The sequence below is a fragment of the Solanum pennellii genome, chromosome 12 (assembly GCF_001406875.1).
Source record: "Solanum pennellii chromosome 12, SPENNV200".
Classification (NCBI taxonomy): domain Eukaryota; kingdom Viridiplantae; phylum Streptophyta; class Magnoliopsida; order Solanales; family Solanaceae; genus Solanum; species Solanum pennellii.
The window spans coordinates 78,053,304-78,069,780 of record NC_028648.1 but is presented as its reverse complement, the minus strand read 5'-3'; the positions used below and the strand labels follow the sequence as shown (position 1 = coordinate 78,069,780).

The following is a 16,477-nucleotide window of genomic DNA, read 5'->3' as shown; positions in this document are numbered from 1 at the left end:
TGCGTCTCTTAACGCCTTCTTTTTTCTTCTCATTAGAGTTACTTCACCAAAGACTTGTCAGGAACTCTGGTTAAGGATGAAATGTTAAACAGTACATCTTGTTCTGTAAGTGCGGAAAAGGGGGTTATTAGGGTTTTCGAGTTGGAATTTCCGAATATAAACAGGTTTAACAAAGGAAGGTCGGAATGCCATCAGATGTCTATTATTATTGATGAATTCACTAGATATTCTATCTCAATTGTATATGCCAGCACACTGTTAGCCTATTAGGAGAGTCAATAATACTATCTATAACTGCGATTTATACATATTTTCTTCAATTAAATTCATCAGAATTCTTTTTGTCTAATCTTGAAGAAAGAAAAAAAATGGGAAGTTTATTAATATGAATTCTATCTATTCGTAAGGATGACTGAGTTGATACAATGGATTGCTCAATGTATATCCAAAGAATAGCAACTCCGAATATCCGAGGTTCCAAAAAAAAAAAAATTGTCTAAAGAAAGAGGATATGAAATGAAATTTCATTTTTTTGTGGGATATTGCATGTTTGAGAAGACATAACATCCATATGAAAACAACATTTCATTTTCAATTTTTGTTACTTCTGTAACATGACATCATCTTTGAGCCCATTGGGGCCCTTCTTCATAGTCCAATTATCAGAACTAATTCGTTTACAGGCCCCACTTAAATAAACTCAGAACAGTATAAGGTTTTTTTCTTTTCAAACCAAGCGAATTCGAAATTTAAAGTTTATAAATTCTTAAGTTAACAATGTACTGAATAAACAAATTCCACACTCAAAATATTTACATTTCATTTTTCAAGAAGATTTAATACATTAGTTCCATTAGGCGCTAATCAGCGGAACTAATGTTTTTTCCTGACGCCAAATCGATGCACGTTCAGTTCACCAGAACTGTGGATGCTACTACTGTCCTCTAACATCATATAATCTCTTTAAACGTAAGATCAAAAATTCCGAGCTACTTACGTATTCGGATGCCGGGAATATCTTTCAATCCCATCTTTAGAGCTGTTCTACGGAACAGTGAAGGAGGCTTGTCCAAACCAATAGACTCGCTAAACTGGTTAGCTAACTCGACAAGTGTTGTCTTGTCTCGGCCTACTTCCCTTACCGAGTTGTAATAACCAAGCCAAGCGTGATAAGCTGATTCTTTGACACTAGTATCCATCTTTTCCATTGCTTCTTCCATCTGCAATTATCATATCATCAAAAATCTAATTGCTAAAAACGATTTCCAGAAGTGAATGAAACAGTTAGTTTCCAGTGGGTGGGGGCGGGCTACAGGGTGACATCCTTATTCAGTTTGTTTGTGATGACAGGTGGAAGTGTTTAAGAAACTCGGAAAATAATTCATTTACAATACCGAATTCAGGTTGCCAGGCACAAGAAATAAAATCAAGGGACTTTTCAAAAATCCCGGTCATTTAAAAACAAAAAAATTACCTCGTAGAAGTTTAGCAAAGTAATCAGAGATCTTATTATAATCCTCTCTAACTAGTGAATTTCCTTTAATTTCCTAAAGCGAATGGGGAGCATTTTGTGTTCTATGGCCTATCAGTGCATAAAAACAAGAATGAGTGTGTACAGAGCAGCTAACCTTGACTTTAACACGAGGATCAAGACGTGGAACTGGCCAGTTTTCCATGGGGAGGTCTTTTATGTCATCCAAGAAATATTGTTCCCAAGGTGCAAGCAACAGGATACCTTCTCCTTCTTTGCCTTCTCGCCCAGTTCTTCCAAGCCGGTGTATATACTGCTCTCGATCAACAGGAAGACCAACCTGATAAACAGAGACATCCTCATGTAAGGGATAGAGGAAGGAGAAGGAAACAGCCCCATAATTAAAAGAAAACAAACTGAGTTTCCACATAATGCACACTCCTTGATTATCAGACCACCAAATTGATCATCAGTTCACAAATAGGAGAAAACACTTTAGATGAGAAATGATGTGAATAGTGACAGTAATAATTTGAAGGATGGCAAAGTTGGAGAGGAAAGAGCCTAAATAACTTGAGCCTTCGGATTATTCTTTGGTTGACTACTTCAGGTTTGTGAAAGAAGTTTTAATAAAGAACATCCTTCAACAAATTGGAGAAGTACTTTAATTGACTGTTCATTTTTTCCAAGGTCAATTTACGAAGATATTGAACCCAAAATTATTTAACCACTCCAAGAACAAGAAGTTTTAGCATTTAAAAGGAAACAGACTATTCAAAAGAAAAGAGAAAAATAATGTTTATATTTCAAGAAACATCAATGCCCATTATAAGCTCTCTGAATTGCCATATACCTGAATAACAAGTGTAACATCAGGATAATTCATCCCCCGAGCTGACACATCAGAGGTTATAAGAATTACACGTTTCGTTTCCTTGAATTCATCAGAGATTCGAGTACGATAAAGTTGAGGTTTTCTGGAATGGATCTCTCTCACATTCATTTTCATCTCACGGAAAAGGGAAAACATGAGGGATGTCATCATAGCTGTTGTACAAAAAACAATGACCTGCATGACATTTAAAGTTACAAGAAAATTAAAAAAAAATAGATATGAGAAAAAAACATCACAACCAAAAAAGCAGATGGTATTACGAAAAGCTTCAAAAGTACAAATAAATTCTAACATTAAGAACTAGTTACCTTGTAATCAGGCACTTCTGAGATATGGCTTGACAAAAGATGGTGCACAAGTTGAAAGTGGTGTTCATGCGGTGCAACTAGATAAAATTGCTTAACCTGCTTATGAGCCCATGTATTTAGGATAGATATTACTGAACTCAAAAAAAAATACCATATTGCATAGAAAGAAATTACACTGAATCCAGAAAAAGAACACTAAATTTCTGTAAAGAAGCAGGAACTATTCCGTATCTTTAAGCAAAAACCATAATCAGCGGATACCTTTGGATTTGTTTCCAGTCCAAGCCCCACTGTATCAACATAGTCATATTCTCTTTTCAGAACAAGTTGAGATATGCGACGGACCTGCATTTTCAAACATTTTTTTCAACCAGCAGGAAGTTTACAAGTTCCAACACACCAGAAAGACCTAAGCTCTTGGATTACATAACATCAGTCAAATTCTTTTATTATAATGGTGTTGCACCAGATTGCACACACTTCAACTATCTAGTGGACAGCCTGCTATACCCGACGGTGAACATTTTACAATATTAACAAGAGGAAATGAGGAAAACTAACCTCCTTTGGGACAGTAGCTGAAAAGAGTAGGGACTGCCTTCGTCGAGGCAAGCAATCAACAAGTTTCTCTATGTCTTTCCGGAACCCAAGGTCCAGTAAGTGGTCAGCTTCATCAAGTATTAACATCTTCAATCCCATTATTCGTGTAGAGAAGCCAGACTTGTTCTCAATGTGATCTAATAATCTACCAGGTGTTGCAACTATAATCTACAGAAATAGCAAAAGCAACAGCCAATTTAGATGCAGCTTAAATACACAATAAAAGACAGAATCATGCACAAACTCTTTGAGAGGTCAGCTCAATGATAGAGAAAAGAAACATTCACAAAGCTTAGCAGCTTTGAACCTGAAATATAAATATTACTGCATGAAAGATAAAATTTTGATCTGGTAGTAAGATTCTCGATTAGGTTGAAATATGTTAAGTTCAATTCTCAGGATTGCCCCTTTGATTATCTAGATTCTAGCCCCAGTGTCGCATGGAGGAAAATTGTTTTAATGTGAATTAGGTACAACAGAATAGCAGATGAGAGAAACAAAAGCTTCATAAATGTGATACCAACTACTGAGATTTATACATGGTTGTGTTCGTACATTTACATTAAATCTGGTGATGATTTGACTATATTATGACCAAGAATAATAGATTGATTGGGTATTTGATGTGATTCTAAGTTTGTGTTTCACACACATGCACACGCGCCCCCACACACACACACATTTAAATATATATATATATGTGTATATATATATGTATATATATATATATATGCAAAGTATAAGAATGCTTTATTATTACACGAGATATCTTATACAACAACATATCCAATATAGTCCCACAAAGTGAGGACTGAGGAGGATAGAGTGTATGCACACATTACCTCTACCTCACGATAGAGAGGTTGCTTCTGATAGACCTTCGGCTCAAGAGAATCAATCCACAACAATCCCAAAAGAAAAAGTAACGGGAGTACAAGAAGCAACTGATAGTAACAGAACAGAAACTAAAACAAAACAATACACTATCGGGGTACAAGAAACAACATACAGTAACAAAAATCGAAAGAAAAGATACTACAAGAGCAATGCTACAACTAATTATAAACGGACAGCAAGACAGCACACGACTACCTACCAACCTTCTATCATAATTTGTGTCCTCCACACCCTCCTATCTAAGGTCATGTCCTCGATGAGCTGAAATTGCTCCATGTCCTGTCTAAACACCTCTATCCAATACTTCTTCGATCTACCTCTTTGATCTACCTCTACATGTCTTGAACCATTCATAACCTACCTCTCAGGCTCTCACACATCTGCTCTGGGTATCCATGCATCTTCTCTTCACAAAAGATATCTTATGAATAAAATAGAGTGTTGATGAGTTCAATATTTCCATTTAATATATATTTATATATGTCATAATATACATTTATAGGCCGTTTCAGCAATTGGGTCCACAGCCCCGGATCCTAACACTAGTACTAACAGCTTGACAATCCAGCTAGGGGTAGCCAGGTCAGGCCCCATTGTACTGTATTTTCTAGTCAAACGGCAGGTCCAGGCCAAGTTTGATTACACTGGTACAAAGATGCCGCCCATAGCTAGACTATCTAGTCTCAGTTTCTAAACCTCATAACCAACTACAACTAATGAGTCGAGATAACAGACTTGCTATACTACACATCATTAGAATATTTTGCAGAACTTGCACATCTCTTTTATTGTACCCCTGTTTAACAGAAACATGTGTACATTTCTCAATTTGTCATTCTCAAAATGCAAGGAAAGCAAATCATCCACATTGAATTCATCTTTTAGCATAAAATGAAAAAATCCCAATACAGATAAAATGCATATATACCTGGCATGGATCACACTCTAGGCGTTTCTGATCTTCTTTGAACCTTGTCCCTCCAACTAGTGTCTGCACACCAATGCCTTCATGGTACTTTAACAACACATTAGCTTCAGCAGCTATCTGACTAGCAAGTTCTCGCGTGGGACAGAGAATGAGTACATCTATTGGCGGGACCCTTTGGGCACTCTTTTTACGTGAGGCCTTCAGAACTGTTTCAATGGCTGGAAGCTGTTGGCCTTTAATAGAAGTAATAAAAGAACAAGGAAGTGAAATATGCAAATAACCTGCAGAGAATCACATAAAAGAGAAGAAATAATATACCAAAAACGCAGCACTTTTGCCTGTGCCTGTCCTTGCTTTAACTAAAGCATCCTTTCCTGTAATTGACAAAAGCAAAAGTGAGAACTAGTTCATTCATAAGAGATACTAGAGGTCCAATCTTGAACCTGCTCATCAGTTAAACTTGTTCAAAACATACATCCTACACACACTGGATTCATTTTTTCAGACAGCACAAGACTCGAAAAATCAAGGAATGAAACATGGCACTCAGTTATCAAGACTGTTCATATGATGAAAAGCTAAATGTTTACAGCAAATTCATATCTAAAATATTTTAGTATTAGTAATAACATACCCTCAAGACAAGCAGAAAGTGTTGCCTCTTGTACTTTAGTCATTTGCACATAACCTGCTGCAGTAAGGGCCTTGACTGTCAAAGGAGATACATCATATTCATCAAACCTAATCGATCATACACCACATTGTCACTGAAATATCATAAATATGAACATTTTGCAATGTCTAGCGGCACACTGAAAAATCATTTCTTACCTTTTAGAGCTAAGTATTGTTTCCTTCTCGTCTTCTTCGGTTTCAATTTTCTGCATACTCCGCCCTTTAACCTCCTTCCTTATCGCCGCGACATGCAGTGATAAATCATCTTCATCTTCCACAAACTTCAATGGAACTCTCTTCTTTGTCTTCATATCATACTTCCCTAGAGCAGCACTACTCATCATCTTCACACTCCCTCTACTCCGTCTCCCCTCCTCGTCCTCATCCACCTCAGTATCTTCGTCATCGTCTTCATCAGTTGACTCCTCAGGTTTCGGTCTAAACCTTGGCCATTTTGCTTTTCGCTCACCCTTCACCACCAATCCCACTGATCTCAATTTATCCTCACTTTGCGAACTCTCATTTCTAGTAAAATCCAATTTCCTCGACCCATTCCCATTCATCCTATCTACTGAGTAGCATCTATAATTCAAAAATCCATTCAAATTATTCACATTTCTATTCTCAATATTAACCAACCTCCATCCAAACATTAAAAACTTGTTCTGTCTTGACCAACTATCCGAAAAAGCTGGATTTCTAGTTCTACAATTTTCAGCGAAAACATCACTAATATTCGTACAAAAATTTCTAGCTTTCTGAAAACTATAACTTCGAGGAACATCATTAAAGTTAGTATCTCTCAATTTACGCAAATCAAATGACTCACTAATACTTCCGCTTTGTTGACTTATCTGTAGAGTATTAACCGGTCCATCATCTTCATTCCACAAATCCTCAGCACCTTCCTTCATGAACCGATCAGCTAGACCTCTAATATGGTCTTGTGGTGAAACAGGGCTATAATTAGGCTGTTGTTCATTGCTAAAATGGGATTGTTCACCGGAAGAAGTGAGTTTAGCTCGGATTTGAGATCGGATTCGAGCCTGATAAAGCTGTTTCTCTTGATCAAGGAGCCGGTTTTCCTTGTCCCGAGCTTTCTTCTCGTGGAGGCGCTTCCATTGCCATTTGTTGAGACCGCCGGGGAAAGTACGGGGACCGCCGCCCATTGAACGGAAAATAGCGAAACTGTGATAAAGAAATTTGAAAGCTTTTTGATGAAGAAGGAAATGGTGATAGAGAATTGGGGATTTTGGGTTTTAGTTAGGGTTTAAGCATTACGGAGGATTTGTACATTGACCCCTTACTTTTAGTATAATTACATTGACACCCTTAATTTTTTATTATTTTTCCTCGTTTTAGAAAGGATCAATAAGGTTCTCACTTACCTTCCCGAGTGACTCGAATTTTTAGGATCGTTTACTTCAGGATAAGGAAAAGAGAAAAGACATAAAGACACCATCGAAGTTGTCCCATATTTGCATAAAGACACCTAAACTTTTGAAGTGTCCTATCACCCCACTAAACAACTATATATCGTTGTAAATTGGCCATTTTTACCCATTAACTCATCTGAGTTATTTACATGCACGTTAGGCGCGTCATGTGCTATTTTTCCTTTTTATTTACCAGTTTAAAACAGCCATATGTCATTTTCTTTCTTTAATATTAATTATTTAATCAATTTTTGTATCTTCCCCAATTTAAACTCAAAAATAGCCGTTGGTAGCCCTAAAATTTTGATTTCCATGGCAAGAACAATATTGGTGCTCTCTTTTTGACGACTTCATCATCTTACTCAAGAAAATAAGGTAGGAATTCGTCTTTTCTCTTTTAATTTCCAGTAGAAACGTTAATTTGAAGGTTTTTTATGGTTGAATTTCTTCTCAATTTTGTGGTTAGTTTTTGATTGAAAATGCCAAATGCAATGTTGAATCGTATTTGTAATGATGAGTATGATCCGATGTTGCGAGTGAAACTGCGATGCAAACATGGTGACTTACTATCAATGCAAACTTCATGGTCGGAGCATAACCCAGGTCGAAGATTTTGGTCTTGTCCACGCTATCGTGTATGTTTACTAATTCTTTTATGGAGATCTTTTGTTTATGTATTTTTCTTTAATTTGTGTTTTGCGTATTTTAGGAGGATGCGTGCAACTTCTTTAGATGGAGGGATCGAGAAGAAGTTGATATAAGATCCAAGTATGTTATTCCGAGATTAGCAAAGAGAATTAAGGAGTTGGAAGAAATATTGACATCTTATGAAAGTCGTGTTGAAAGTAACCAAGTCATGATGAAGGAGAAAAAGAAGGGCAAATGTTGTAACTTGAAGCTAATCGTCTTGATCATTATTGTGTATTTTCTATGTTTAAGTCTAACCAAGAATGTGAAGGATGGAAGTTGTAGGTGTGTGCAACCAAAATTGCCATAGACATGTTTAGTTACTTTCAAATTTTTAAAATTGTAGGTGTGTGTACCTAGAAGCTAATTGTCTTGATCTTGCTAGTTGTAGGTGTGTGTAACTTGAAAGATAGAATTTGTTGAATGTTCAAGTTATTGTTGTTCTTTTTGTCGAAATTGTTATGATTTGAACAATTAGTTAATGTATCTGGTTCTTTAATCTATATTATCGTGGCAACCATTTGAGAAACTTCACAAATATGTTAATTAAAATTAAAAAGGCAATAACAAAACTGACAAAAAAGAAGACTTCATAATCGAGTTTGATTCCAACCATTCAAGTTTGTTTGGTTACACCCAAAACTGAGTTTGTTTCCAATAAAAAAACAACACAAATATATGCATAGTTAAATTTTGTTTGTCAAAATGAACAAGACAACATCAAAATGCCCTACTTCCATGGCACAGAAGTTTTTCTACTTGAAGTTGTTTGGCCTTGGCTATTAGCAGCAGCTACAGACTTAGTTTGGATAACCTTTTCAGCCCTCATTCTTTCCGGGTTGCTACTGGTAATAGTTGTCTTCCCCTTCCATTTGAATCCACGTACTGGTGTGTAGCCAATATCACCAGTGACAACATCAGTTATCTTTGTAACTTTTTTACCAGTATTGATGACTCTTCTACTTGGAAATCCAGGCTGCTTAGTCAAATAAATACACACTCAAATATTAGACAATTAGGTTTGCAATGACAATTGTAAACTTGCATTGATAGTTGTAAACTTACATTGAGAGTTGTAAATCCATCTTCAGCTTGGTATATGCCAACACCTACCATTCTTGGCCTTTGAGTTGCACAGGTAGTTATGAGTAGATGTCAAACATTTATGGATAGGGTTGTATGTTTTAACAATGAAATCTCCACTAGTTTTATCCTTACTTGCACACAACAACCAAGGACAACTGTCTTTATAACATCTCACTCTAACTCTACCAGGCTCATTTACATATTTTTCAATTTGAATATGTTCTTGGATTGCATATCTTGTCACTGCCACTCTAAATTCTTCAACAGTTCCAAAAACCAGTCCTAATTCCCAAACAATCTTTTCAGCAGTTGTATCAAACACAACTATATTTGAGGTTTTCTTCCTCCTAACAAGTTTATGCACTACTTGATCAACCTCTTCACCATCTATTTCAAAGCTAGGAACTTCATCACTTAGATAATAAGGTTCATCACCTCCTAGCTTACCAACTAAGTTTTCCCTAATACCATTATTTGTCTCATCATACCCTATATCTGGACCTTTCTCATTAACATTAATCTGATCTGAAGTAGTTCCCCTACTTCTCCTTTGTGACCTTTTGAAATGCCTCTTGGTTGCCCTTATATCTACATACTCTTGATGAACATCACTGTCAACCTCAGTATCTTCACTAGTATCCCCTTCAGATCCTGATTCATCTTCCACTTCATCATCAGTTGGATCATCATCTATTATAGGATAATCAGATGAAGGAGGAGGCACAATAGNTAAGGAGATGATGGAGGCGCAGTAGAAGACTGAGCTTTAAATGGAGTGCTGGAAGTTTCAAAAGGACCAGTTGTAGGGATGGAAGGAAAAGTAGAAGTAGGAGGCTGATTATTAGGGTTAGAAGTCTCATTAAAAGATTCTTCACCTACCCCACTTTCAGTCACATGGGGGACAAACTCCAATTCAAGTGGGGCCTGATTAGCTTCACTAACCCCATGAAAAACATACACCTCCACTGTATCCCCATCATTTATCATATTGAAAAGGTCAAATATAACCTTATCATTATAAACAAGGACCAATAACCCATCCACTTGATGAAAAAATCACAATCTATTGTATATCCTAGTTCCTTTATGTAGTCCCTCAACTCAAAATAAGACATCCTATCAACATTTACATCTAGGAATTCTGTCACATGCCCCCCAATATATTTAGGTGGTGGACCAAATTCTATTTCCCCCCCATGATACCATCTTAAAGTTATCAGAGTAAAAGTCATCCTGAAAAAGCATGTAACAACAACAAACACAATTCAAACACATATTTCTATAACTAACTCTAACAAGTTGTACACAACAAACATAATCACTAACAAACAACAACAACAGAAACACTAACTAACAAAAGAGAAAAAAGCACTAACATTTAGCTCTAACAGTACTAACAGAACAAAAACACTAACAATAGCAGTTGATAATGTACAAATTGAAGTCTACAAATGTATAAGAGACAAATAATAAGATTCGAACTAAGTGGATAACATCTAACCCTAACCTAAAACACAATCACAAAATCCTAATCACTAACAGTTGCACTAAGTCAATAACACAATACCCTACACTAACTAAGTCGCTTACCCAACATACTCAAAAATATTCTAACAATGGCAACTGTAGGAGGTCGATTCTAACACTTCTACACTATAATAATCTATAAAATCAGAATAATCGAAAAGAAGTGAAGCTTTTAGAACCCTAACCTGTTAGACCTTCAATCTCCAAGAATCTTCACAAATACACATCAACAACGATCAACAATGATCAACAACGAGATTGTCAACAACAACACTATCGTCAACAGCAACACTGTGTATTTCGTTTGAATTTAGGGAAAAGTTGAGAAATGAAATGAAAAGGAAGGAGTTCACGAATTTTCTTTTAAAAAAAAAGGGTCGGGTCGGGTTACCTAGAGAGTGAGCAACACGCGCACTACATAGACGGTGGAATGTGTAAAAATGGCCAATTTACAACGATATATAGTTGTTTAGTGGGGTGATAGGACACTTCAAAAGTTTAGATGTCTTTATGCAAATATGGGACAACTTCGATGGTGTATTTATGTCTTTTCTCTAAGGAAAATAATATGGAGATGAAGTTTGAGATTAACTTTATTTCATGTTTAGTTTGAGGTATTAGTTATATATGAGAGTTATTTTTTTAGGATTGTGGTGTACACGCTTGTTCTCGCGAATCTCGACTAGCTTCACGGGTTACTTGTCATCTCTTAATAGCAACATGTATCAAGTAACTTTGTCTATTAAGGCTAGGACATATAAGAAGAAATCATTCAATATTTTTGTCTCCGAGCAAATTTAAACATGAGATTTTCATTGCTCTTAATCACTTTATTGACTATTATATAGTACTATGTCACACCTTTGGATTCAGTAGGTCACACTCTTGAGTGCTAATTTGAAATTATATGATCCCGCTATTTATTTTTAAAAAAATGAAACTATTATTTCATATATTTCATGAATATCTCATCTAAAGAAATAATTATTATCTCAAACTTTTTCTGTTCTTACCATTCAATAATTAATTCAAATGTCTTTAATTTAGGGATAATTAATTACTCTAACTTACAAATATAGCCAAACTGCAGGAAGAACGAAAATGTATTTTGTTACTATTTTTCTTCCATTAAAAAAAATAACTTTGGACCTAACATAATGACATTGATCTTAATAATACTTTCTTATGTGGATTTGGGCTTTTTTTTCTTCTTCTTCTGTATTTTATTGCAGTAAAAAGAATGCGGGTGCAAAATCAAACCTAATAAAAAATATCGATTTATTATTATTGAGTGAAGAATTTTAGCGATTTTTTTTTTTAAAAAATGATCAGGTTATTCATTTGGTTTTGATTTTTCAATATTGGTTATTGAATAAATGGATAATTCATTAAAACTATAGTAATTTACTCATTTACCCCTATCAATACCTTAGTGGCTGCTATATTTCCTTTCAATTCACATTATAGTCCTCGTTCCAATATTTGTGTTGTTATAGTTCTTTTCGGAGTCTAGAGCTAAAAGGACAATAAAATTGATCAAAGTTTTCAAAAAAGCAAACAATTTAAGGTTGAAAACAAAAGGGTAAAATTGTTAATACATATTAACGACGTCAAAGTTATATGGTACGACACATGACAACTTGTGTCTTATAAGGCTCATGTTGTCATGTGGCTGATAAGGCATATCACGTTATGTGTCTTACATTTTAAAAAGGCGATTGATTTGAAAAAGATAATTTAATATTATTTTTCATTATTTATATAGTTATTTTAAATTTTTTTTGTTCAATTTCATTGTTGTAATTTACACCTTGTTTGATGATTATACCATTATTGTTAGTCTAAATAAAATATTTATTTTGATTGTTATTTAAATTCTATCGTATTTTTGAAAACATTGCAATTTTTGTTTTTAACATTCTCTCCAATTAATTTTTACAGCGCTTTTAACTTTCTAATTCTTATAATTATACTAGTTACAATAGTCAGCTCAGTGTTGTGCACAAATCCAATACCATTAAACTTTATAGCAATTGATTATGATTTTTCATAATATTTGAAATAACATTTATATTTGAATGTGCTAATTATTTTAAAGTCAATTTAAAAACTCAAACTTTAAATTAAATTTAGAATTTATATATATATATATATATATATATATATATATATATATATATAAAAATCAATAAAAATAATTTTTATATTATCAAGTCATTTTCACGTATTGTAATAGGTAATATACTTATTTTTAAGATTCAAATTTTACATTTAAAATATACTAACATATGTAGACATTCTTTATACGATTAAATATAGTGCAAAACATCATTTACACTAAACATTAATATATAATATATGGTGTATAAATTGCTCATACAAAAAACATCTACATGTGTTAGGTCTTCTTTAAATGTAAAATTTGAAAATCTTAAAAATAAATGTTATTTATTACAACAAGTAAAGATAATTTAATAATTAAAAATTTATTTACGCTAACAATACATTTTATTTAAATCCATTAATTAATGAAGATTATATTGATTAAGGAAAAAAAATGTTTGAGTCAAGTAAGATCGTATTCATAATTTATAATGAACTTATGGAGAATATAACTCAATTCAAAAAATTAACAGATCAATTTTGTATGTAACACATTTTTTCTTTAAAATTCTCTTTTCATTTATCTACCTATTATTTTTCTTTTTTAAAAACATACATAAGGTCTTATTCGAAATTAAACTATCACCAACAACATACATGACTCACAGAATATTGAAATGTAGATAAATTGCAATTAACCCTTTAGCCTTGTTTGATTTTGACAGTTATAAATGATCAAAATTCAGTTTAACTTTGCAAGCAGGTTCACTTAATGCCTTCACTTTTGCGCGTTCATCATCTATAGCTTTGGCTTTAGCACGATTAATCATACCCCGAGTGAGAACACCAGAACGAATGTTCTCACAACTCTTCGATTTTTCCTTGCCTGGTGGTGATTTGGTTTTCTCATTCTCAGTGATAGCAACAGGCAATTTGAGTATTTCTTTGCCATCAGAGGTGTTTGTTTTTGCCTTATTTGCCCTTGTCTTGGGAGCCATGGAGAAAGAACTAAGATTTTTTTTTGTGTTTTTGTGATTCAATTGATAGTACTCACCCAAATATATGTATATATAGAGAGTGAAAATTGTTTGTGCAAAATCTATCCTTTCAAATGGTCAAAACGAAATTTAATGTGTTAGACTTTTGTTTTGATTTTATGGTCTCGACACTTCAAAAATTAAAATCAGTCAAACTTTTTTATAACAAATTATTAATAATAAGATTGGTAAAATAATTTCATGTTGACCTTATTCACCCTGTAGAAAGATGTAATTAAAAATGAATAATTACTAAATTAATCTTATTAATGATGTTTTGAAATTCTGAATTGGATTATTACTACTTTAGATAGTTATTTGAATTTTAAGGGAATAAAGGGTAAAATGTAATAAAAATAGTATTTGACAATTTAAATAAGAAAAAGATAATTCTACTGTTTTTACTTTCATATTACAATTACTTATATTTCTTCCTTTTTAAGAATATCGAAAATTCAAAATCAATTCATTTAAATGGAGAAAAAAAAAATTAAGGTGTTATCTTTTGTTTTGATTAAAGGTAGCATTTTAGACTTTCAAAATTAATGCATTAGAATCAATGTATTCGGTGAAACCTTTTTATAACAATATAATTGATTTTGAAATTTTACTAAATTAATCTTATTAATGATGTTTTGAAATTCTGAATTAGACTATTACTATTTTGTCTAGTAGTGTAATACTACTAAGAATATTATGAAAAAGAAATACAATATAATTCCCTTGATTTAATTATTATTCTTATTATTATTATTGTTATTGTTATTATTATATGATCAAAATCTTTAGACCTATTATTGGTAATGTTATAGATTCTATTTCGTTAAATATGATTTATTATTTTATCATTAAAAAAGAAAAAGTTGTTTTAGAAGAGTAATTTTAATTTTAATAAATTTATTATTACGATAACGATTGATGTTATTATAGGTCAAAAACTATAGGAGAGAATTAAAATATAAAAATTCTAGGGTTATGACGGTAAATAACACTAGAACACAAAAGATGAAAGATTTGGTTTAACTCTATGCTATCTATTACAATTCATGATATAAAAATTATTTTTACTCACGATAAATTTGAGTAATGTTTGATTGTTTTAGTAATTTAGAATGCAATCTATGGATAATTCATTCATTTAAAAAATGTAATCTTGTGAGGACATGCAAAAAGTATGAAAGACGAAACACATAGAACAAATTGATTCATCTAAATATTTTGATACACATATAGGTTTTTTTTTTATCTCTATGCCAAGAGCTCTCACCTTTTATTTTCTTGGTAATCGATGTAAACTCACAATCATATGATTAGAAATAAAGACTGTTTATTGTCCAAGCAACTTTCTTTTGTCATATATTTTGGATACTTTTGAGATTCATTTTACAGGAATTAGACGATTTTCTTAAATTTTGGTGTGTATTGATCCGTAAATATTTTGATGATATGGCTATTCGATATTTTTTTTTTGCAAAACATTTATATAACCCTCCATAGGGAGTAAGGGGAGTAGTGCATAAAGTCTCACCATTTTTGCACATAGTTTGGGCATTTATGATCAATTTATCGGAATTATGTGATTTTCTCAATTTTTATGTGTTATTATCAAATGAATATTTTGATGACATGGCTTTGCAACGTTTTTTTTTTTTTGCAAAACATTTACAGAACCTCTGTAGAGAGTTGTGGGAGAAGTATGTGAAACCTTATTATTTTTTGCACACAGTTTGGGCATTTAGGAGACGTTTTATAGAGGGTAATTTTCTCAGTTTTTTGTGTGTATTAGCCCATAAAAATTTTGATATTGATGCGGTTTCTAACGTTTTCCTTTTGTAAAACTTTTATTGAACCCTCTGTAGAGAGTTGGGGAGCAGTACGTGAAGCCTTACAATTTTTTGCACATATTTTTGTTATGACGGTAAATTACACTAAAACACACGAGACAAAATATTTGGTTTTACTATATACTATCTATTACAATACATAAAGATAACTTGATGATACAAAATTATTTATACTAACGATATATTTGAGTTAGGTTTGATTATTTCCGTAATTTAGAATGAAATCTATGGAAAATTCATTCATCCAAAAATTGTAACCTTGTGAGGACATGCAAAAACTATGGAAGACGAAACACATAAAACAAAAATGATTCATCTTAATAAAGAGCGTTTATTGTCCAAGTAACTCCCTTTTTTCATACGCGTATAGGCTCATGATAACCACTATATTTCATTAGATCAAATCATCATTAGTATGATCCCTTTAAAATTTATCGAGAAATCATGACGTCTTATAATCATTTATAAATTGAACTGAACAATATACTCTTATTAAATTTCTAATAACAAAGATTTCTCATAAAAATAAAAATCATCATCAACTAAAATCCTTTAGTGGATTTTGGTTGTACTTTTTGGTCAGAATCCAATTTAGCTTTGCCCCGGCGAGTCATGATTTTGGAGTTCTCTACTTTTGTCCCTTTTTTCCTCGATGTCACAGAGGACGAGGTGCTTCCCACCTCAAAATTTTTTGGCTGAATATTATCAATCTCTTTAGTTTTGACTTTAGCACGATAGATCATACCTCGAGTGAGAACACCAAAATTCTTCATCATCTTTGATGCTGAAGGAAGCGGGACAGAGATGGTTAATTTTGCGATCTTCAATGAACGAGTGTTTGCAGAAGGCCCCAATTTGGCTTTGGCTTTTTTAGCACTACGAGTAACAATGGTGTAGAACTCCATATTTGTACTTTTCTTAAGAGCCATGGAGAAAAAAAAGCTTCGAATCGATAATATATGATTATTTATCAATCACCCTTT

General features: G+C 33.1%; 2 protein-coding genes across 2 annotated transcripts; one reads left to right on the top strand and one right to left on the bottom strand.

Moving 5' to 3' along the window:
* Positions 1–724: 724 nt before the first annotated feature.
* On the bottom strand, positions 725–6,981 carry LOC107007262 (probable DEAD-box ATP-dependent RNA helicase 48). The gene is made up of 10 exons (XM_015205804.2): positions 5,931–6,981; positions 5,734–5,840; positions 5,418–5,473; positions 5,100–5,324; positions 3,236–3,442; positions 2,936–3,019; positions 2,675–2,770; positions 2,325–2,540; positions 1,629–1,811; positions 725–1,220 (listed from the first exon to the last, which is right to left on the bottom strand). The coding sequence occupies exons 1-10, from the start codon at positions 6,941–6,943 to the stop codon at positions 990–992; spliced, it is 2,418 nt and encodes an 805-aa protein (XP_015061290.1). The 5' UTR covers positions 6,944–6,981; the 3' UTR covers positions 725–989.
* A 677-nt stretch (positions 6,982–7,658) lies between these two features.
* On the top strand, positions 7,659–8,353 carry LOC114075148. The gene is made up of 2 exons (XM_027913452.1): positions 7,659–7,845; positions 7,920–8,353. The coding sequence occupies exons 1-2, from the start codon at positions 7,690–7,692 to the stop codon at positions 8,205–8,207; spliced, it is 444 nt and encodes a 147-aa protein (XP_027769253.1). The 5' UTR covers positions 7,659–7,689; the 3' UTR covers positions 8,208–8,353.
* The last annotated feature ends 8,124 nt before the right edge of the window (positions 8,354–16,477 follow it).